The sequence below is a fragment of the Monodelphis domestica genome, chromosome 3 (genome assembly GCF_027887165.1).
Source record: "Monodelphis domestica isolate mMonDom1 chromosome 3, mMonDom1.pri, whole genome shotgun sequence".
Taxonomy (NCBI): Eukaryota; Metazoa; Chordata; class Mammalia; order Didelphimorphia; family Didelphidae; genus Monodelphis; species Monodelphis domestica.
The window spans coordinates 71,562,199-71,584,924 of record NC_077229.1 but is presented as its reverse complement, the minus strand read 5'-3'; the positions used below and the strand labels follow the sequence as shown (position 1 = coordinate 71,584,924).

At 37.1% G+C, this 22,726-nt stretch overlaps 1 protein-coding gene across 7 annotated transcripts in view; it reads right to left on the bottom strand.

The window, feature by feature from the left end:
- Positions 1-22,726, bottom strand: part of MIER2 (MIER family member 2) — a 56,125-nt gene that overhangs the window by 25,158 nt on the left and 8,241 nt on the right. For all 7 annotated transcript variants that reach the window (XM_056822093.1, XM_056822098.1, XM_056822096.1 and 4 more), the window contains 4 exons: positions 21,410-21,535; positions 20,683-20,806; positions 19,891-19,982; positions 19,366-19,435 (listed from right to left, as the gene is read on the bottom strand). In XM_056822093.1, coding sequence (XP_056678071.1) covers positions 19,366-19,435; positions 19,891-19,982; positions 20,683-20,806; positions 21,410-21,535 — 412 coding nt within the window. The remainder of the gene's footprint in view (positions 1-19,365; positions 19,436-19,890; positions 19,983-20,682; positions 20,807-21,409; positions 21,536-22,726) is intronic.

Genomic DNA, 22,726 nt, shown 5'->3' with positions numbered 1-22,726 from the left:
ACAAGGCAGCAAGACACTATAAAACAAAACCAAAAGAATGGAAAAATTGAGGAAAATATGAAGCATCTCATTCACAACAGAGGATTTAGAAAATCGTTCAAGGAAAGACAATTTAAGAATTATTGGCCTACCAGAAGACCATGACAAAAGAAAAAGCCTGGACATTATATTACAGGAAATTATTAAAGAAAACTGCCCCAAAATCCTTGAACAAGAGGGAAAAGTGGAGACTGATAGAATCCACAGATCACCTCCTGTACTTAATCCCCAACTGACAATAACCAGGAATGTTATAGCCAAATTCAAGAACTATCAGACCAAAGAAAAGATATTACAAGCTGCCAAGAAGAAGTCATTCAGATACCAAGGAACCACAGTGAGGATAACTCAGGATCTGGCTGCATCCACACTGAAAAAAAGAAAGGCATGGAATACGATATTCCGGAAAGCAAGGGAACTAGGCCTACAACCAAGAATCAACTACCCAGCAAAACTGACTATATTCTTACAGGGGAAAGTATGGTCATTCAACAAAATAGAAGAATTTCAAGAATTCATAAAGAAAAGACCAGATCAGAACAGAAAATTTGATGTCCAAGCACAGAACAAGAGAATCATCAAAAGGTAATTAAAAAAGAGGGGAAAAAAGAAAAAAAATTTTTAAGAGACTCAATAAGTTAAAATGATATGTATCCCTATAAGAAAAGAGGTCATTGGTAACTCTTAAAAACTGTTGTTATTAGCTGGGCAGCAAAAAGAAGTATACTTAGAGGGAACAGCAACAAACTGTATAGGATGAAAGGACAAGACATAAATAGGTATATAGATATATGCATGCAAAAATACATATGCATGAGTATGCATATATATATATATATATATATAACTAGAGCTTAAAAATAGGTTAATATTAAAAGAAATGGGAAAAGAAACAAATGGGGGTAAATTTATATGTCATAAAGAAGCTCATGGTGGGAGGGGGGAGAACATCAATACGCTGGAAGGGTAAAGAGGTCAGAGACAGGAAATACTCAACTTTTACGTGCTTTGAAAGTGACTCAAAGAGGGAAAAACAATCCAATCCATTGGGGGCAGAGAATAGATTTGCACCCTATAGGGGAGTAGAAGGGTAACAAACGGTCTGGTGGGGAGGGAAGCAGTACAAGAGAGGGGGGGAGCAGGGGGGTTAATTTTAGAAAGACTACAGGGAAAATAAGGGAGGGATAAATAGGGAGGGGGTAGAAAGGGAAGTAAAATAAGGATGGGAACAAGGGGGGACTGTTCAAAAGCAAACATTGGTGTTGAAGGAAATAGTGAAAGAAGAAAAGGCAGGTAAAGGAGCAGATATCAAAATGCTGGGAAATACACAGCTAGTAATCATAACTCTGAATGTGAATGGAATGAACTCACCCATAAAACGCAAGCGAATAGCAGAGTGGATTAGAGTCCAAAACCCTACCATATGCTGTCTACAAGAAACACATATGAGAAAGGTAGATACACATAGGGTGAAAGTAAGAGGGTGGAGCCAAATCTATTGGGCATCAACTGACAAAATGAAGGCAGGAGTCGCAATCATGATATCCGACAAAGCCAAAGTAAAAATAAATCTAGTTAAAAGAGATAGGGAAGGTAATTACATCCTGATAAAAGGCAGTATAGACAGTGAGGAAATATCTGTACTCAACATGTATGCACCAAATGGCATAGCATCCAAATTTCTAAAGGAGAAACTAGAGGAACTCAAGGACGAAATAGATAGAAAAACTATACTAGTGGGAGATCTGAACCTTCCTCTATCTGAACTAGATAAATCAAACCAAAAAATAAATAAGAAAGAGGTAAGAGAAGTGAATGAAATCTTAGAAAAATTAGTAGAGTTAGTAGACATGTGGAGAAAAATAAATAGGGACAAAAAGGAATATACCTTCTTTTCTGCAGCACATGGTACATTTACAAAAATTGACCATGTATTAGGGCATAAAAACATTGCAAACAAGTGCAAAAGAGCAGAAATAATAAATGCAACTTTCTCAGATCACAATGCAATGAAAATAATAATTAGTAAGGGAACATGGAGAGGTAAATCAAAAATTAATTGGAAATTAAACAATACGATTCTCCAAAACCAGCTAGTTAAAGAACAAATCATAGAAACAATTAATAACTTCATTGAAGAAAATGACAATGATGAGACATCCTTTCAAAACCTATGGGATGCAGCCAAAGCAGTACTCAGGGGGAAATTTATATCCTTGAGTTCATATATTAACAAATTAAGAAGGGCAGATCAGAGGTCAATAAATTGGGCATGCAAATTAAAAAATTAGAAAGTGAACAAATTAAAAATCCTCAGATGAAGACTAAATTAGAGATCCTAAAACTCAAAGGAGAAATTAATAAAATTGAATAAATTAATAAAATTGAAAGTCAAAGAACAAAGAAATTGATTTAATAAATAAGACTAGAAGCCGGTACTTTGAAAAAACAAATAAAATAGACAAAGTACTGGTCAGTCTAATTAAAAAAAGGAAAGAAATAAACCAAATTGACAGTATCCAAGATGAAAAAGGAGACCTCACCTCTAATGAAGAGGAAATTAAGGCAATCATTAAAAACTACTATGCCCAATTATATGGCAACAAATATGGCAATCTAGGTGATATGGATGAATACTTACAAAAATATAAATTGCCTAGACTAAAAGAGGAAGAAATAAATTACCTTAACAACCCCATTTCAGAAAAAGAAATTGAACAAGCCATCAAAGAACTCCCTAAGAAAAATTCCCCAGGTCCAGATGGATTCACAAATGAATTCTATCAAACATTCAAAGAACAACTAATCCCAATATTAAACAAACTATTTGACAGAATAGGCCAAGAAGGAGTTCTACCAAATTCATTCTACGACACAAACATGGTACTGATCCCAAAGCCAGGCAGGTCAAAAACAGAGAAAGAAAACTATAGACCAATCTCCCTAATGAATATAGACGCAAAAATCCTAAATAGGATACTAGCAAAAAGACTCCAGCAAGTCATTCCAAGGGTTATTCACTATGACTAGGTAGGATTCGTACCAGGAATGCAAGGATGGTTTATTATTAGGAAAACCATCCACATAATTGACCATATTAACAAGCAAACTGACAAAAATCACATGATTATCTCAATAGATGCAGAAAAAGCCTCTGATAAAATACAACACCCATTCCTATTGAAAACACTAGAAAGTATAGGAATAGAAGGGCCTTTCCTAAAAATAATAAACAGTATATATCTAAAACCATCAGCAAACATCATCTGCAATGGAGATAAACTAGAAGCCTTTCCAATAAGATCAGGAGTAAAACAAGGATGCCCATTATCACCTCTATTATTTAACATTGTACTAGAAACACTAGCAGTAGCAATTAGAGAAGAAAAAGAAATTGAAGGTATTAAAACTGGCAATGAGGAGACCAAGCTATCACTCTTTGCAGATGATATGATGGTTTACTTAAGGAATCCTAGAGAATCAACCAAATAGTTACTCGAAATAATCAACAACTTTAGCAAAGTTGCAGGATACAAAATAAACCCACATAAGTCATCAGCATTTCTATATATCTCTAACCCATTTCAGCAGCAAGAATTAGAGAGCGAAATACCATTCAAAATCACCCTAGACAATATAAAATACTTAGGAATCTATCTGCCAAGACAAACAAAGGAACTATATGAACACAAGTACAAAACACTTTCCACACAGCTAAAACTAGATCTAAACAATTGGAAAAACATTGATTGCTCATGGCTGGGACGAGCTAACATAATAAAAATGACAATCCTGTCCAAATTAATTTACTTATTTAGTGCCATACCCATTGAACTACCAAAAAACTTCTTTACTGAATTAGAAAAAAACATAACTCAGTTCATTTGGAAGAACAAAAGATCAAGTATATCCAGGGAAATCATGAAAAAAAATGCAAAGGAAGGAGGACTTGCAGTCCCAGATCTCAAACTCTACTATAAAGCAGTGGTTATCAAAACAATTTGGTACTGGTTAAGAGACAGAAAGGAGGATCAGTGGAATAGACTTGGCGTAAATGATCTCAGCAAGACAGTTTATGACAAACCCAAAGACCCCAGCTTTTGGGACAAAAATCCATTATTTGATAAAAACTGCTGGGAAAATTGGAAGACAGTGTGGGAGAGATTAGGTTTGGATCAACACCTCACACCCTACACCAAGATAAATTCAGAATGGGTGAATGATTTGAACATAAAGAAGAAAACTATAAGTAAATTAGGTGAACACAGAATAGTATACATGTCAGACCTTTGGGAAGGGAAAGATTTTAAAACCAAGCAAGACTTAGAGTCACAAAATGTAAAATAAATAATTTTGACATCAAATTAAAACGTTTTTGTACATACAAAACCAATGTAACTAAAATCAGAAGGGTAGCAACAAATTGGGAAACAATCTTCATAAAAACCTCTGACAAAGGTTTAATTACTCAAATTTACAAAGAACTAAATCAATTGTACAAAAAATCAAGCCATTCTCCAATTGATAAATGGGCAAGGGACATGAACAGGCAGTTCTTAGCCAAAGAAATCAAAACTATTAATAAGCACATGAAAAAGTGTTCTACATCTCTTATAATCAGAGAGATGCAAATCAAAACAACTCTGAGGTATCACCTCACACCTAGCAGATTGGCTAACATAACAGCTATGGAAAGTAATGAATGCTGGAGGGGATGTAGCAAAGTAGGGACACTAATTCATTGCTGGTGGAGTTGTGAATTGATCCAACCATTCTGGAGGGCAATTTGAAACTATGCCCAAAGGGCGACAAAAGAATGTCTACCCTTTGATCCAGCCATAGCACTGCTGGGTCTGTACCCCAAAGAGATCATAAGGAAAAAGACTTGTACAAGAATATTCATAGCAGCACTCTTTGTGGTGGCCAAAAATTGGAAAATGAGGGGATGTCCTTCGATTGGGGAATGGCTGAACAAATTGTGGTATATGTTGGTGATGGAATACTATTGTGCTAAAAGGAATAATAAAGTGGAGGAATTCCATGGAGACTGGAACAACCTCCAGGAAGTGATGCAGAGCAAAAGGAGCAGAACCAGGAAAACATTGTACACAGAGATTGATACATTGTGGTACAAGAGAACGTAATGGACTTCTCCATTAGTGGCAATGCAGTGTCCCTGAACAATCTCCAGGAATCTAAAAAACACTATCCACAAGCTAAAGATAAACTGTGGGAGTAAAAATACCGATGAAAAGCAACTGCTTGACTACAGGGGTGGAGGGGATATGACTGAGGAGAGACTCTAATGAACACTCTAATGCAAATACCAACAACATGGAAATGGGTTTGAATCAAGAACACATGTGATACCCAGTGGAATTGCGCGTCGGCTGTGGGAGAGGTGGTGGGAGGTGGGGAGGGAAGAAAAGAAAATGATCTTTGTTTCCAATGAATAATGTTTGGAAATGACCAAAAAAAAAAGTGAAGCAAGAATTCCCATTTTTACCACTATTATTCAATATTGTTCTACAAGTGCTAGTTACAAGAGAAGAAAAAGAAACTGAAGGAATTGAAATAAGCAATAATGAGGAAACAAAGCTATAACTCTTCAGGTAATATGATATACTTAAGAGAATTTTAGAGAATCAACCAACAAATTAATCAACAACTTCAGCAAAATTGCATGACATAAAATAAACCCACATAAATCATCAGCATTTCTATACTTTACCAACAACGTCCAACAGCAAGAGATAGAAAGAGAAATACTATTTAAAATAACTGTGAACAATTTAAAATCCCTGGGGACAAACAAGAAATATACAACACTATCATAAAACACTTTTCAGATCTAAACAACTGGCATAACATCAATTGCTCATGGATAGGACAAGCCAATGTAATAAATATGTAATATGTAATAAAAATGGCAATAATATAAAAATTAATTTACCAATTCAGTGCCATACCAAACTACCAAAAAATTATTTTATAGTTAGAAAAAATAATAAAAAGTAATCTAGAAGAACAAAAGGTCAAGAATTTCAAGAAAATAAAAACAATGAAAAAAAATTAAGGAAGGTGGTCTAGCTGTTCAAGATTTCAAACTAAATAATAAAGTAATATTCAACAAAACAATCTGGTACTGGCTAAGAAAGTAGTGGATGGTACTCACAACATACAACAGTGAATGACCATAGTAATCTAGTGTTTTATAAACCCCAAAATCCAAGATTTCAGGGGAAGAACTATTTGACAAAAGTGGCTGGGAAAATTATTAAACAGTAGGTCAGAAACTAGAAACAGACCAATATCTCAAGTCATATGCCAAGATGAAATAAAAAATGGAATATGATTTAAAGGGTGATACCATGGAAAAATTAGGAGAGGCCTGGAATAGTTTACCTCTCACAGACCCATAGATAAGAGAAAAGTTTGGAACCAAATGACATTGAGAACATTATGAGTTGTAAAATGGACTGTAATGATTACATTAAATTAAAAAGGTAGCACAAAGCCAATGCCACCAAGATTAGAAGGGAAACACTGAGGAAAAAATTTTATGGCAAGTGTTTCCAACAAAAGCCTAATTTCTCAAATATAGAGAGAACTAAGTCAAATTTATAAGAATACAAATAATTTCCCAATTGATAAATGGTCAAAGGATATGAACAAGAAGCTGTTAGATGAAGAAATTAATATTATCTATAGTCATAAGAAAAAATAATTCAAATTACTATTAAAAAAATGAAAATTAAAACTCTGAGGTACCATCTCAACCTATCAGATTAGCCAATATGACAGAAAAGAAAAATGATAATAGAGGGGATATGGGAAAATTGGAACATTAATACACTGTTGGTGAGTTATGAATTGATACAACCATTCTGGAGAGCAATTTGGAACCAGTCCCAAAAGACTACATAAACTATGTTCCCTTTGACCTAAAATTGATAGTAGATAAGTACCTCAAGGAGATTTAAGAAAGGAAAGGGACTCATACATATAAAAATATTTATATTAGCTCTTTTTGTGATGACAAAAAATTGGAAATTGAGAGGATGGCCATTAATTGGGGAATGGATGGACAAGTTTTAGAATATGAATGTGATGGAATACTACTGTGCTGTAAGTAAATAAAGGAAATTTCAGAAAAACCTAGGAAGACCTACATGTATTGATGTGAGCCAAGCTGAAGTAAGCCAAATGAGAATAATTTACACAGTACAACAATATTATAAAGACAAGCAACTATAAAAGACAGTAACTTTGATCAATACAATGATTCACCACAACTTCATAGAATTCATGATAAAAACCCCACCCCCTCCAATTTATTTTTTTTCATCCTTTTCCTCCCTGAAGCATGGCTAATGTAGAAATGTCTTGAATGATTTTATAAGTATAATGGGGACTGGGATTTCTTGCCTTCCCAATAGGTTGGGGAGGAGGTAGAAGGATGAAGAGAATTTGGAATGGAAAATGAAATTAAAACAAAATCATCCCAAGTTGGTTGAATAGTTCCTTGAGCATCCATTATCTTCTCCTTGGACATTTCCCCTTTTCCCTCCTTACTGGAATTATTTCCCTTTGTCTCTCTGGAATTTCATTCTTCCATACTTCCCTCCTGGATAGAATTCTCTAAACTCAAATTTATAGACTCTATCTCTAAATCCTTTGGCATCTACTTTCTCAAACTCATGGGCATATATCAAAGTATGTATAATTTTTGTCTTCTCAATCATAGATTCTAAGATAGTGGTCACTGTACTGTGAGGTTCCCGTCATTTCTACCTCAGTTATTTTTTTTATGAGAATCAGGTCAAGAATTTAAGTTCCTAAGTGCTTCTTCTATCATTTGAAAAAATGAAACCATCAAGTTAATCAAGAAATAAGCTCTTCTATTTGGATAGAGATCTAACAGATATCCAAATATCTAGTCTCCCATCACTTTTAACAGGCTGGTGTTGTTGCATAGATATTTCACGTATTTACACTTTCTGTTCAGGTTGTACTATGTTGCTTCTACTTTTGTCTCCTCTGATGTTCAAGAAAACATTCTCTGTGAGTCCTTTCCCTAAAATGTATGAATTTCTTAATAGTATTTAAAAGTATAACTCACTGTTCCCTCCACCCCCCCTTTACATATATATACATATGTATATATATATACATATATATATACATATGTATATGTATATGTGTATATATATACATATCCTAGTCATACCTCACATCCCAGCTAGTTTCAGTGATACTGAGATAAAATTTTATTTTTGCATGTTAGGATCTTCAGCTTGCTTATATGCATTTGTGCATGGCAATCATTGGTCTTATTGTTACCTTCCTTCTTAAATTTTCTGGATGTCTTTACTGCTAGTCTTCCTACATAGTAGCTACTCTGAAGAACAGAGTGTTTTGAGACCCTGGAGGTAAGATGGCTTTTATATTTCTAAATAAGGTTTAATAGCAGTTAAAAATGTAAAAACTATTCTTAGCTCCCAACTCATACTTTAGGATATCAAAGCTGGTGGATATACAGAGGGAATTTCACCATTCCTTTTCATTTAAAAACCCATTTCATTAGATATGCAAGACACAAGGCCAATGCATTCTTCTTAGCCTCTGTTTAGGTGCTCATTGTATTTTGACATAGTTCAGAAATCCATATCTCCTTCTCAGGTACCCTCCTCTTAGACAACAACTTGCTCTCTAAATCTTGATTCTCTTCTGATGCACTTTCACTCAGCATAAAACATTACCTGGGCTAAAGCTGTTTCTTCTTGAAGGCTTGATCAATTTGAGCACTCTAGGTTACTTATGGCAGTGTCAGTTGTGCCCACAGGCATCAAGACAAAATGGTGGTAACCATCCTGACAGTGGTAAAATGTTTTCTGTTTTACATCCTAGATGTAGTCTCTGGGAAGACATAGACCATTCATATCATTTACTGGACACCAAGGATCGGTCTCTGTATCATTGAGCACAGACACCCAGGATTTACATCTTTTACTATAGAATAGTGTCTCCAGATAGATAAAGATGCCTTCTTTGGAGGACAGAGAGACTCTAGTTCTTTCCTCCTGAGACTGAGAGTATTATCTATTTTTTAACACAAAGTGTTTAATGATCCTTCTCTTTCTTCTGCTTGCACAGGTCAAGATTCTTCCCTATGAATTGTCAGATCCTTTTTGTTCTTTGTTTCCACAGTATTACTCTTCTGTATTTCTAAAATACCTGGGAAGTCTCTTTACTTTCTCTTCTACCTTCCAGGACAGAGAACAGCTTATACTCAGAGCAGGTAAGTCACTTGGCCATGGCAGAAAAACAAACACCATCTATTCTATGCAGATCACTGAAAAATGATAAAGTTCCCACTTTCTGTACTTGCTGAAAAGGAAGCAGCACTCAATATTTCTGGTCATTCTTGAAAGAAGCTCTCCTGGAGAAATGCTGTGGCAAATTCCTTGTAGGGAGCTACACCACCTGATGTCAATTTCTTTCTAACCTAGTGGGCCAGATTTAACTTTCTTTCCCTTTACCTTATAACCAACCTTTTAACTTGTCTTCTTATCAACTTCCTTCTCCATTTTAGTATCATAGTGATATAATAAATCAGTGGACATAACTGGGTTTAAATCCTGCCTCAGACACTTTGCAGCTATGTGACTCTGGGCAATTCATTCAGCATGAGTGTCAATTTCATCTGTAAAACGGGTAGGTGTTCTAATAAGAACACCTACCTAAGAGGGTTATTATGAGTATCAAGTAAGATAATGTATGTAAAGCACTTTGAAAAGTGAGAAATGCTATATATTTTCCCCATGTTACATATAGCACTAAATACAAATGGACTGAGGTGTGCCAAAGTCTCCTTCACTAATTCAACAATAATACAGGACCTATCTGTTCATCCTACAAGGTTGAGAAATAAGTCGAAATAATGAAATATCAGCTCACCTCTATGAATGGTAACTTTTTAACTTGCTGTGACATCTAGATGTGTGTTATAAACTTTCATCCTCAAGGCCCAGAATCTCTATTCCAGGCCACTTAAGAAAAGAGAGATCATTTGGAAGCTTGCTAAAAAAAACAAAACTCAATGGGCATCCCATCTACCCAATACTATTGCTCATCCAGGCCTTCAACCTCAGATTTACAGATTTTCACTTTAAAATATTCTTTGGGGCAGTTAGGTGGCTCAATGGATAAGAGAGCCAGGCCTAGAGAGGGGAAGTCCCTTGGGTTCAAATCTGGCCTCAAGCACTTCCTAACTCTGTAACCTTGGGCAAGTCACTTAAAACCCAGATTATATACTTCTGACTGCTCTTCTATCTTGGAACCAATACACATTATTATATATTCTAAGACAGAAGGTAAGAGTTTAAAAATAAAATAAAAATCTAAAGATTGACATTGAAAGAGAAGAGTGGTACATTGATTATACTGATAATCTTTAATAAAAGAAAGCTAATCTTAAAAAATGCCTTTCTGATTCTGAATGAGCCATATCACTCCTTAGGAAAGTATTATACTGTCATCATTTCATTTTTGTGTTTACCACTGATGTTTCCTTTGAAATATATTATGAATGGGATACTAGATCATCATGTTACCCCTGGGAAAACAATTCAAAAAGTTTTTGGAAAGTTAAGATAGTGATGTGACAGGGAATCTTAAAAAACTCCCTCCAATAAATATTAAAAATGCATGAGGCCAAATTTTGATGAAGAAAGCCAGAAAAAGTAATGGAGTCATTTGTTCAACTAAGTCAACATAAAGAGACATATGCTTACACCAGGAATAGGATATGGCCAAGAGCATGACACTTCTAGAGTACTGCAGGGCTCAGGGAAAAGGCTAGGCATGAGGTAAAGGGGAGATCTCAAACTCATACAGGGTACTGCAATGGGGATTGTATACTGAGAGAAATAAGCAAGTTCAGGAACAAGTTGACAACAGAGCAGCTCAGAGCAGAGCAGAATCTCATTCCCATCATTTAGCTCAATCTACAGAGGAATAACCAGGGCAAGAATCCCAAATCAAAGAGGAATCAATAATTGTCACTGAATCAACAGCACTTTCCAGACGACTGACAGTTGCCCAATCCAGCAGCATCTACTGTTGCTTGGACCCAAACCCAAGTCAAATACTTATAGGGAATTCACCAATTAACAAAAAAGGATAGCAGAATAGATTAAAAACCAAAATCCTACAATGTGCTGTCTATAAGAAACACATTTAAAGAAAGGAGACACACAAAGTAAAAGTAAGTGACTGGAGCAGTATCTAGTATGCTTCAGCTAAAGTAAAAAAAAAGCATGAGTAGCAAACATGATCTCAGACAAAGAAAAAGTAAAAATCAATCCAATTAAAAGAGGCAAGGAAATCAGATCTTGATAAAAGGCATCACAGACAACAAACAGTATCATTACTGAAATATATGCACCAAATGGCAGAGCATACAAATTCTTAAAGGAGAAGTTACAGGATTTACAGGAGAAAATAAAGACTAAAACTATACAGGTAGGGGGACCTTAATCTTCCCTTCTCAAAAGTAGATAAATACAACCAAAAAATAAATAAGAAAGAAGTTAAATAGAACTTTAGAAAAGTTACATATGACAGACTTCTAGAGAAAACTTAATTGGAATAGAAAGGAATATACCTTTTCCTCAGCAGATGATGATCCTTTCGCAAAAATTGACCCTATAATAGGGTAAAAACAATCTCACAACCAAATGTAGAAAGAAAAGCAGAAGTATTAATGCATCCTTTTCAAACTATAATGCAATAAAAATTACACTCAACAAAGGGCAGCAGAAAGACTAAAAATTAATTGGAAACTAAAGAATGAATGGGTCAAAGAAAAAAATCATGGAAACAATAACTTTATTTAAGAGAATGACAACAAGGAGACACCAAATTTATGGGAAGCAGCCAACACTGTACTTGGGAGGAAATGTATATCTCTAATATTTACATTAATAGAGAAAAAGCAGATCAATGAATTGGGCATATAACTAAAAAAGCTGAAAGAACAAATTAGATAAAGCCCCCCAATTAAATACAAATGGGAAATCCTGAAAATCAAAGGAGAAATAAAATTGAAAGTAAAAAGACCACTGAACTAATAAAACAAGGTGATTTTTGTGAACTTAATTAGACTATAGGTTAATTTGATTAAAAAAAGAAAACCAGTATAAAAATGAAAAAAGGGAAATTAAAACAATTATTGGAAGTTACTTTGTAAATAAATCTGGAATGGATGAACAAATTATGGTATATGATATGGTGATGGAACACTATTGTGCTATAAGGTATGATGAACTGATTGATTTCTATATGAACTGCAAAGACCTCAATGAACTGATGCAGAACCAAGAGAACATTGTACACAGAAAGTGAAACATTGTGGAACGATCCAATGTAATGGACTTTGCTACTAGTAGCAATACAATGATCCATGACAATTCCAAGGGACTTATGAGAAAGAATGCTATCCACATCAAGAGAAAGAACTGTGGAAGTAGAAACACAGAAGAAAAACATATGACGTATTGCTTGTTTATATGGGTATATGACTGGGGTTTTGGTTTTAAAAGATTACTCTATTACAAAAATGAATAATATGGAAATAGTTATCAAGTAATACTACTTGTATAACCCAGTGGAATTGCTTGTCAGCTCCAGGAGGGGGAGAAAAAGAAAGAAAAAGAAAAGGAGAGGAAAAGAAAATGAATCATGCAAATATGGAAAAATAAAAAAAAATCTTTAATACAGAAATCAAATTAAAATAATAATTAAATAAATAAAATAAAAACCTAGCAATGGAGAAAGTCAATAAATAAATAAATCTGATCTAAGTGAAATAGATGACTATTTAAAAAAAATATAAACTGTCCAGATTAACAGAAGAAACAGAATATTTAAAACTCCATCACATAAAAGGAGGAAGCTGGGTGGCTCAGTGGATTGAGTTAGGCCTAGAGCTGAGAAGTCCTAGGTTCAAATCTGGCCTCAGACACTTTCTAGCTGTGTGACCCTCAGCAAGTCACTTAACCCCTATTGCCTAGCCCTCACAGCTCTTCTGCCTTAGAATCAATATACAGTATTGCTTCTAAGATGGAGGGTAAGGGTTTAAAAAAATAATAATTACCTAAGGAAAAAGTTCTAGGACCAGATGGACTCAGGCGAATTCTACCAAATATTCAAAGAACTTGCAGAACTCCATTTGGGAATAAAAATCAAACTTTGCTCTAGATCAAACCACTTTGGGAACAATAAGGGCAAACAAAAAAAGAATCTCATAATAATGAGCTTTTGCATTGGCAGGGTAGCTTAAGACCCAGATAGAAGTGAATGGCTCTGAAATATCTACAAGCAATCTCAGAGAAAAATACAACTTGGGCACAAATTCAATGAGAATTCTTGGAAGATATAAAAGCTAGGTAGCAGAGTTGATTAGAAGTTCTAGCCTAGCCTGGAATCAGGAGGTTCTGGCTTCAAATTTGACCTCAGACACTTCTTAGCTGTGTGACCCTGGGCAAGTTGCTCAATTTGTCTAGCTCCTGCCACTATTCTATCTTAGAACTGATACTAAGACAGAAAGTAATGGCTTCAAAAAAGAAAAAAGAAAAGACATCTCTAGAAGAAATAGGTTTTGTTTTTCTCTAGTTTTCAACTGGGGGAAGGGGGCTGAACAGGTAGGGGGGTAAAAATGGTTTTTACTGAATGAAAAAAATATAATTAAAAAAAGGCAATCCAAATGTCCCATATTGCTAATGCCAACAGAACCAACTAAACTCTGCTCTAAATCATCAGCAGGGTTAACTTATTTTGTTAGGCACAATCTCTTAGGCCTATAGATTTATTTATTATGATCTCAAGTTGATCCAGTGTTTATGCTGACACATCAGCATATATCATAGAAGTTTTGAACAAATGCCATCTGTCACTTAGAAGTACTAGGTAAGCACTGTTCCATGTTAAAGCAACATCCCAGATATATGTTGCTAGGATGTTTGTGGTAACAACAGTGAACAGCACAGGAGTTCTGGAGCCATAACAGGAATAGCCTCACTCATTTCCCACTTTGTCCTGTTTAACCACTTTGAATAATAAAATCATCTGACTGTTCAACCACAGCCCTGGTTATCATAGGTAAACAACATGAAGTTATGAATTGGATATTCAAAATTATTCCCAGATGCTAATCCTTGTTAATCCAGTAAAGTGAATCTCAGATCACATATGACACCTCAGATCAGACTCAGATCTGACACAGGTCCAATGTTCTAACTAACAAAGTACCACCTGCTCCTTTTAAGTACAGTGCTCACTGCAGCAGACACTGCAAATACCTTAGGGTATTTCAGGGTCACTATCTCTCTAAATCCAGTGATAAGAGGGGGGAGTAGCTTTCATACAACAATCAGCCAGTTTGCAGGAGTTTTCCAGATCAGAGCTAATGTGATTCCTGATTCCTCTAAGCTCAAGCATTCAGATGAGGGGGGTATAAAGGCTATTCAAGTAAAATAGCAGGTGACCATCAACTAGTAAGAAGCACTCTAAGAAGCTGGACAGATTTAAAGGTACCCTTGCCCAGTGCTTCCCTCGTGTGTCCGAATGGAGAGGGCATAAGGAAAAAGGTGCTCAAGAGATATAAACATGCCATCCACATGAAACAACTGGAAAGGAAGGAAACCAGCATTTATATAATGCCTACCTATTTTTCAGATACTGTGTTAAGCTCTTTACAAGTATCTCATTTCATCCTCACAATATATCTGGAAGATAGGTGCTACTATTACCCCATTTTAAAAATAAGAAAATTGGGATAAACCATTTGTGACATGCCTAAGGTAACACAGCTAGTTTAAGTATCTGAAGCCAGATATGAACTCAGTTCTTCCTGATAAGGCCCAGACTCTTTTCCACTGTGTCACTGAGGACATTAATTTCTTTAAAATTTTCTTCTGTAAGCTCAATAGTGCTATTTAGGCTTCCTTTTTTTGAGAGGTTTTAAAATGAAAAACCTATAAAGGCAAAACAAACATCTCATTCCCCACCATGAGGGTTGCTCTAAACATAAAAGTCTGCAAATATTTGTTATACAGTTATTTTTAAGTCATACAGGACTCTTTGCAACTCCATTTGTGATTTCTTTGGTAAAGAGACTGAAGTGGTTTTCTACTTCGTTTTCTGGATCATTTTACAGATGAGGAAACTGAGGCAACAGGGTGAAGTGATTTGCCCTGGGTCACATAGCTAGTGTCTGAGGTGAAATTAGATGATGAGATGCAAATATGTGGACTAGTTTGGTTTTTTTTTTAAATGCCAAAGAGTTATTACTGAATTTGCAACTACTTGCATTTGTGAACTAAAGCTTTTCCTTGTAAACCAGCTATCCTCTTACAGCTGCTAGATTTTAAAAAGGATTTACAAAGGAATATAGGCAAATTAGGGCACTAATGCACTGTTGATAGAGTTGTGAACTGATCCAACCATTCTGTAAAATAATTTTTAACTATGCCACTGTGCATACCCTTTCACTCAGCAATACCATTATAGAGCCTATATCCCAAAGAGATGAGAGAGAGAGAGAGAGAGAGAGGAGAAAAGGGACCTAATCTGAAAAAAAAAATTTGTTACAGTTCTTTTTGTAGTAACAAAGAATGTGTTCCTTATTTGGTGAATGGCTGAACAAGTCGTGGTACATGGTTGTAATGGAATTACACTATTGTGCTACAAGAAATGAGAGGGGGATGATTTCATAAAACCTGGAAAGATTTACATGAACTGATGCAAAGTGAAATTAGCAGAAGCAGAAAATTGTACATAGCAATATTTTTTGATTAACAACTGTGAACGACCCAGTTAATCTCAGCAATAGTGAGCCCAGAGAATCATGATGAAAAATGTCTACCACCTCCGAAGAACTGATGGAGTCTGAATACAGACCAAAATATACTATATCACTTTCTTCTTCTTTTTGAGATCTTTCACAAAATGAGTAATATGGAAAAATGTTTTATATGATTACACATGTAAAATCTATATCAGACTGCTTACTGTCTCAGGAAGGGAAGAGGATGGGGGATTAGAACATGAAAATTTTTTTTTTGAAAGAAAAATTAAAAAAAAAAAAGAAATGCTTTGTTCCTACTGCCTGCTCATTTCTGAGGGTGCAGAAAACTTGGCCTCACAGCAAAGCTAAGAGACTCTCATGTCATGCTGTATATGAAAGCCAGACAGACTTCATCATTTTCATATCAAAGAAATCTCCAATTAACAGATGAGACTGTGCTAACTATAGTCAGTAGCGAATAAAATTAATTATCTCAATCACCAATAACTATCAGAAACTCTAACTACCTAGTAATGGTAATCCTAGCAGCAACCTCCAACAAGACGACCAGGTCTACCTAAAGAGGCCCCATCTCTATGAGAGGGGAAAAAAACCTTTTAGCTCTACAAGAGCCCCTCACCCCCACCCCAGTCTTATAAATCCATAATATTGCTATTTGCTACCAGGGTTTTCAAGCCTGAATAAATACCAGATCTGAACACACATATTGTAAAAAAATCTAATTCACCCTTGGAACCAACCAGTTGCCCCTGTCTCCTACCCTGGACTTCTTTGCTCCACTAGAACCAATGGTTAAAAGAATCACAGAATAAATGTACCATGTGTAGAATCCCTGCAGGATGCATTTACTTAGGAAACCACATATTATTTATCTAATATTAATCTGGGTAGCTAGGTAGAACAATGGATAGAGCCCAGAGTCTAGATGACCTGTGTTCAAATCTACTTCAGATACTTTCTAGTTGTGTAACCCTGAACAAGTCATCTAACCTTGATTGCCTAGCCCCATGCTGGCAAACCTATGGCATGTGTGCCAGAGGGGCCTGTTCCCTGCCCCCTTTCCACCACACCTGAGAATGCTTCTCACATGACCTGCCCTCTGCCCAGTAACCCAATGGGAGTACTTCTTCCCTCCCCAGGTGGGGGGGGGGGGGTGCACAATGCCACAGACAGACACAGATGGCCCTCACATGCGGCATGAAGGTACAATTTGGGCACTCTGTCTCTATAAGGTTCACCATCACTGGCCTACCTCCATGCCGCAATTCTGTTTCAGAACCAATAATAAGAAGGTATGGGTTAAAAAAAAAAACAACTCTGTTCACTGTATTTTTCTTTATTTTGTGAAACATTTTCCATGTACAATTTAATCAGGTTCAGGCTATAATGGGGAGTGTGGTGGAAGGCAGCCTGGTTATCTGACGCATCTGGATTAGGCCTTGTTCCCCAGTTCTCTAACTAAGGGATCTCATCCTAGATCCCTAACCATAGCCAAACCTTTATTCCTAAACTCATGGTCTTTTAGTTTTTCCTGGTCCTACTGTTTTCCAAGTATATAATTCTTGCTCCATCATCCTGGTATTGTTTTCCTGCCTCCTACTGAGAACCTGAGTGTTGATTCTTTGTGGAGCTACTGGCCGTTGATATGAGTGAAACTAATAGCAGAGATTCAGAGGGGGGAAAGTGGAAGTAAAAATGGATTCTGGCATGAATGACTCCCTTCTGAAGCCAGCCTTCTATAACCAATCACTCTGAAAAAGGATTCCCATATTAAAATATTAAACTGTAAAAGGAATAGGCATGTCCAACCCCAGTGTTTATATTATTGCTCTTCTCCAGTGCTCCTACTATGTTGGCCATAGAGCAAAAAATAAAGTTGCCTTCTGGTGCTCCACAAGGCTAAGGACAGATTTATAAGCCTCTGTATCACTTCCAAGATTCGCTGCAGATCTGGAATGACTGCCTTCCACTTCTTCTGTTTCCTACATTATACCTACTAGCTGAAATTGTTAGTATTCAGAATTTGCTCAGCTGACAGAAGAATGCTGGCTATCAAATGATCCTTTCCATGACTTGTAATAATAAAAAAGCTTCTCTACCCAAATTCCCTCCAACTCATAAACTGTGGTGTCTGAGTCACAATAAATGCTTCATCCAGAACCCTAAGCAGCTGGCAAGTGGCATAGCCAGCACTCATTCAGGCTCTTGCTCCTTCCACTTCAGTAAATCTGTCTCCATCTGGCCACCTTTGTTGATCAGCTCCTCCTCTGCCTTGGTTCTTCTTGGATAGGTCTTCTCGTAGTCCCTTTAATATGATGAACTTCCTCTCCCTTCCACACCACTCCACCAATTTTATTTCATTTCTAAGACCCATCTCCTTCATAAAGTCCTTTCTCCTCAGTGCTAAACCAGTCCAGAATTCTAACTTTTCCCTTCTAAATTCCTATTGTATAATATAGTTCATGCCATACCTTCTAATGCTTCTTTCATCTATGGGTATTTGTCTTTCTTAAAAAAATGAATATTGTTGAAGGGATACTTATTAAATGCCTCTTATATGCCAAGTATTGTACAATTATTGTCTCATTTCATCCTTACAACTGACTTGGGAGGGAGGTTCTATTATCCCCATTTTATAAATGAGGGAATGGGGACAGAGGTGAAGTGACTTGCCCAGTGTCACTTTACTAGGTAGTAGCTAAGGCTGGAACTAAACCTCACCTAGTCTCCCTAACTCCAGACCCAATGCACTATCCACTCTATCTAGCTGCCTCTGAAGGAATTAATTCGTTTAAATGTTAAGTGCCTACTCTATGCAGAGTACTTAGGCATTAGGGATAGTAAAGATAGATATTTTTGAACTCAGATGCATCTGCCTACTCTCTAAACAGGCAGACAAGGGAAAATTTATCATTCTTCTTGGCCATCCCACCATATAATTCAGGGGTCCCCAAACCGTGGCCCTCTGAGGCCATTTATTCGGCCTCCACCTCATTTTCAGAAGAGGCACCTTTCATTGGTGATCAATGAGAGGAGCCACAAAGCTCAGCATCGCTCACATACAATACTACTTCTGGTGACATAATCCTTTGCGTGGCACCTTGTTCTGAGAGTAACTGAAGGAGAATGAGGCGCTGCGCTAAGGATTATGTGGCTGCACAATGGAAGATGTCAGCATGGTGAGTGGTGATCTGGGGGAGGGGATTCCACACTGTGTATACTGCTGCCTGGTATAGTGGTGGCATTGATGGGCCTGTGAAAGGTGTGACAGGCCCATCACAGCCAGCACTGTAGCCTCCGCTATCCCACACAGCAGTATACAGATTTGTTCATAGTTTATAGTCTGGCCCTCCAACGGTCTGAGGGACGGCGAACTGGCCCCCTGTGTAAAAAGTTTGGGGACCCCTGATATAATGCTACCCTGGTTCACAGGCCACAAAAATCTTATTGCTTACCTTTCTCATTGTGTCTGTTTAAGTGAAGGGCAGGAATAACAGCCTGATACTGAGGTCCAATCATGATCTCCTGAAAAATCAATTCGCCAGAAGAATTATCCACAATAATGGGGCACAATGGGGACTTCTTGGCACTCCACAAGCATCTTTTGCTTGCTTTTTCCACAAGTGCATACAGGTTAATTCCCTTTGTGGGGCCTCCCAGGTGTGTATATTTGTTGGTTACTCACCCAACCCTATCCCTTTTCTGATAAAAATAGAGTACTTGATGTTGTATTGTTATCCCCATTTTCACAGAGGGAACCAACCTCAAAGAAGTGGACTGACTTTACCAAAGTCATACAATCTCTAAGAGTAAAAATCAGGCTCTGATTCTCTTTCCCTCATGCTGAGCTCCTGCTACCTGCCACAAAGTGATTCTCAGAAATGCACGGGGGATTCCATTGTTGTGGGCCTGGGAATCTCTTGGGCTCCAATCTCACCTCAAAGTGTCTGTTCTCAAAGAGCCCCCCATGGATCACTTACTTTCTTACACTCGTTGGAAGGCAGAGAGTCCTCTTCTGAGTCAGATGAGGAAGAAGAACAAGGCTCTTTATCTTCATCAGCAAGGAAATGTGCTTTGGGAAAAGGAAAACAATAACACACATGCAAGTTATGCAAGTTATGACTTGGCTCATGGCACTGCTCTATTCTATCCTACGGACAGGGCCATAAATAATAAAAGAATGGCAGCTCATACTTCTGGAGACAATAGAGCTGCATATATTTTTCTACAATGTGAGTTTGGGAGTAGAAGGTTTATCTTCATTTTCTTCATGAGAACTAAAATTTAGAGGAGGTAAATGATTTGCTTAAGACCACAAAACTAAGGGGGAGATTCAGGTCTTCTGATTCCCCATGACCAATGCACACCCTTCTCTGTCAAGGTGAGATAGATCATCTATACATAGATTAATAGATATAAGATATATAATCTATCAACCTATACTGATAATCTAAATCTACTTATCTATATTAATATGATCCACCTATCTCAATATGGCTCAGTCTACATATATGGCTGCACTGGATTCTAATTATGTGATTCTGACCTGGGGAAAAAGGAAACCAGATAATATGAGCAACAGCTCCTCCTTGATTAACTCTCCTGACAGTTTTTTTCTGAACTGCACCCCCATACCTTGCCTTACCTCTAACTAGTGGGCAGTGAGACTGAATTTAAGTTTAACTCCTAGCATCTCTTTTGGTGAAGCTGTGCTTTACCCCTGACACTTATCAAAACTCTCAAGCAACACTGGTAGTAAAACTAAAACCTACAGCTGGCCTGGTTGGGGAACAGGTCCGATGCATCATGGGAGGTGACAGATGGAGTCAGGTCATCAGCTGATGATTGTGTCTCCTCCTCTTCTTCCCCTGAAAGCAAATCCTTCGCTATTTGTTCCTTTTAACAAGAAAGCGAAAAACATTTTTTTTTCAAACTTAAGGTTCAGAATGAAGCAAATGTTTACCTTAGGTTCTAGAGGGCTTAGTGCCACCCACATCCCAACCTCATTTACTCTCCCAAAGAATCTTTTTCAGGATAGTCCCATGAATGGGTCTCCTTGAAACTTTTCTTTGGAAGATCCAACTGCCTCAGGTCCACAGGTCATGATATTCTACAGAAATCTCTCTGTTCCTTTCTTCAACCAATCTTCCCTTCAGGCCTCATTTCTTATCCAGAGTGAGCTAACATTCCCAAGGATGAAGGCAATTTTTATCAATTAATCATTCTAAATCCAGCTTGCAGACTCACACTGCCAAGGTGAAAGTTTATTTGGAGAATAATGGCAAGAAACAGCCTGTCAATTTTACAAAGTTGTTACATTTTTAAAATTTGTTTTCCAAGTTGTTACATTTTGGACAGGATTTACAAGGTTAGTCAAACAAAAAACTGCCTTGAAATGAAGAGCAAGGTCAATTGAATCCCTTGGATTTTAGTTTCCACACCAGTCCACACACTGTGTCCACTCACTCCCAATCTTTCTGTTCTGCAGCTCTCGCTTACCTTATCCAGGGTCATATCTGGGAGGTTGGGGGCAATGTCATTTCCTTCACTCTCCTGTTCTGAAATTGGATCTGATGCTTCATAGCCATAGAGTGCAAGCAGTTCTTCAAATGGCATGTCGCTGCTCTGAGGGAGAAGACAAAACATCACCAAGGGAGACAGAAAAGCCCAAGACCAATCCCTTCAGGGTACTATGAGCTTTTCTCATAAGCCAGGATTTGAGAGGAAAACCCAGGATCATGGCACTTACTAAGGAGAGCTGGACACATGCAGGTATTTTAGGTACATTTATCAGAATATTCCCTATCCTCAGTGACCTCTTCCTTTTCTGAATTCCCTACTGTGTATATCACAACTCTGAGTACTTTGTTATACTGTTTTATTGTCTAATTGTTTCACAGAATATACATTCTCATTCAAATGAGACCAAGATCCTCAAAACCATGGAAAAGAACATGGACCCTTCATCAATGGTAGATGTGGCCTTCAATAGACACCTTTTGAATCTTAGTGCAAATTAGTTCTTAATGCACATTGACAGGAATGATGGGACCAGGTTAACAAAAATTTTCACTCCACAACTCTAAGTTTTTATATACATTTGCATAGACATCATTCCCTCTTTGAAAATGATTAGAGAAACACTAGAAATGAATGGATAGAATTCAAAATAGTCATGAAAGGGCCAAATAAAAAAGGTTTTGTTGTACCAATTTAAAGAAATTTTGGAGTGTGGGCAGAAAGGACATACATAATGCTCTCCTGGCTTATCCTCCACTATACAATTAGCCCCATAGCCTTGTCTCTAAAAATGACGCCAGGGAATGTTTTATAGGAGGGCATGGGTTATTGTCCATAATGTCAACATCAAAGATGTCCTGTGGTCTCTTTGGGAGCTGGTTCCTAGGATCCTCTGGGAAGTAGATAGGGTGTCAGCTTCCTGAGTTCCCCACCATCCTGCCCCATATCCCCTGACTCCAAAACACTAAATAGGAAGTTCTGGAGGAGTCTGGGATCCCAAACATTCCTGTTAATGGACTATTGCTCCAAGGTATTTTGGCAGGGTGAACTGAATCTGTTATCTTTAGGACAGGATTCTAGAAACCTGGTCAATCTTCCAAGGACTTTTTTAGAGGGCAATATCTCTTTATTTCCCCTAAAAAGAAGCAACTGAAGATTGCAGTTTGTTGAAAGTTTCCACTCTCCCAACTGCTGACATACATGCCTTGGAATTCCAAGTCAGACTATGATGCCCTCTTCCCAGTGGTGAGGACAAACTGGGGACTATCCAAGGGTAGATTTTTCCTGGCCTGTACT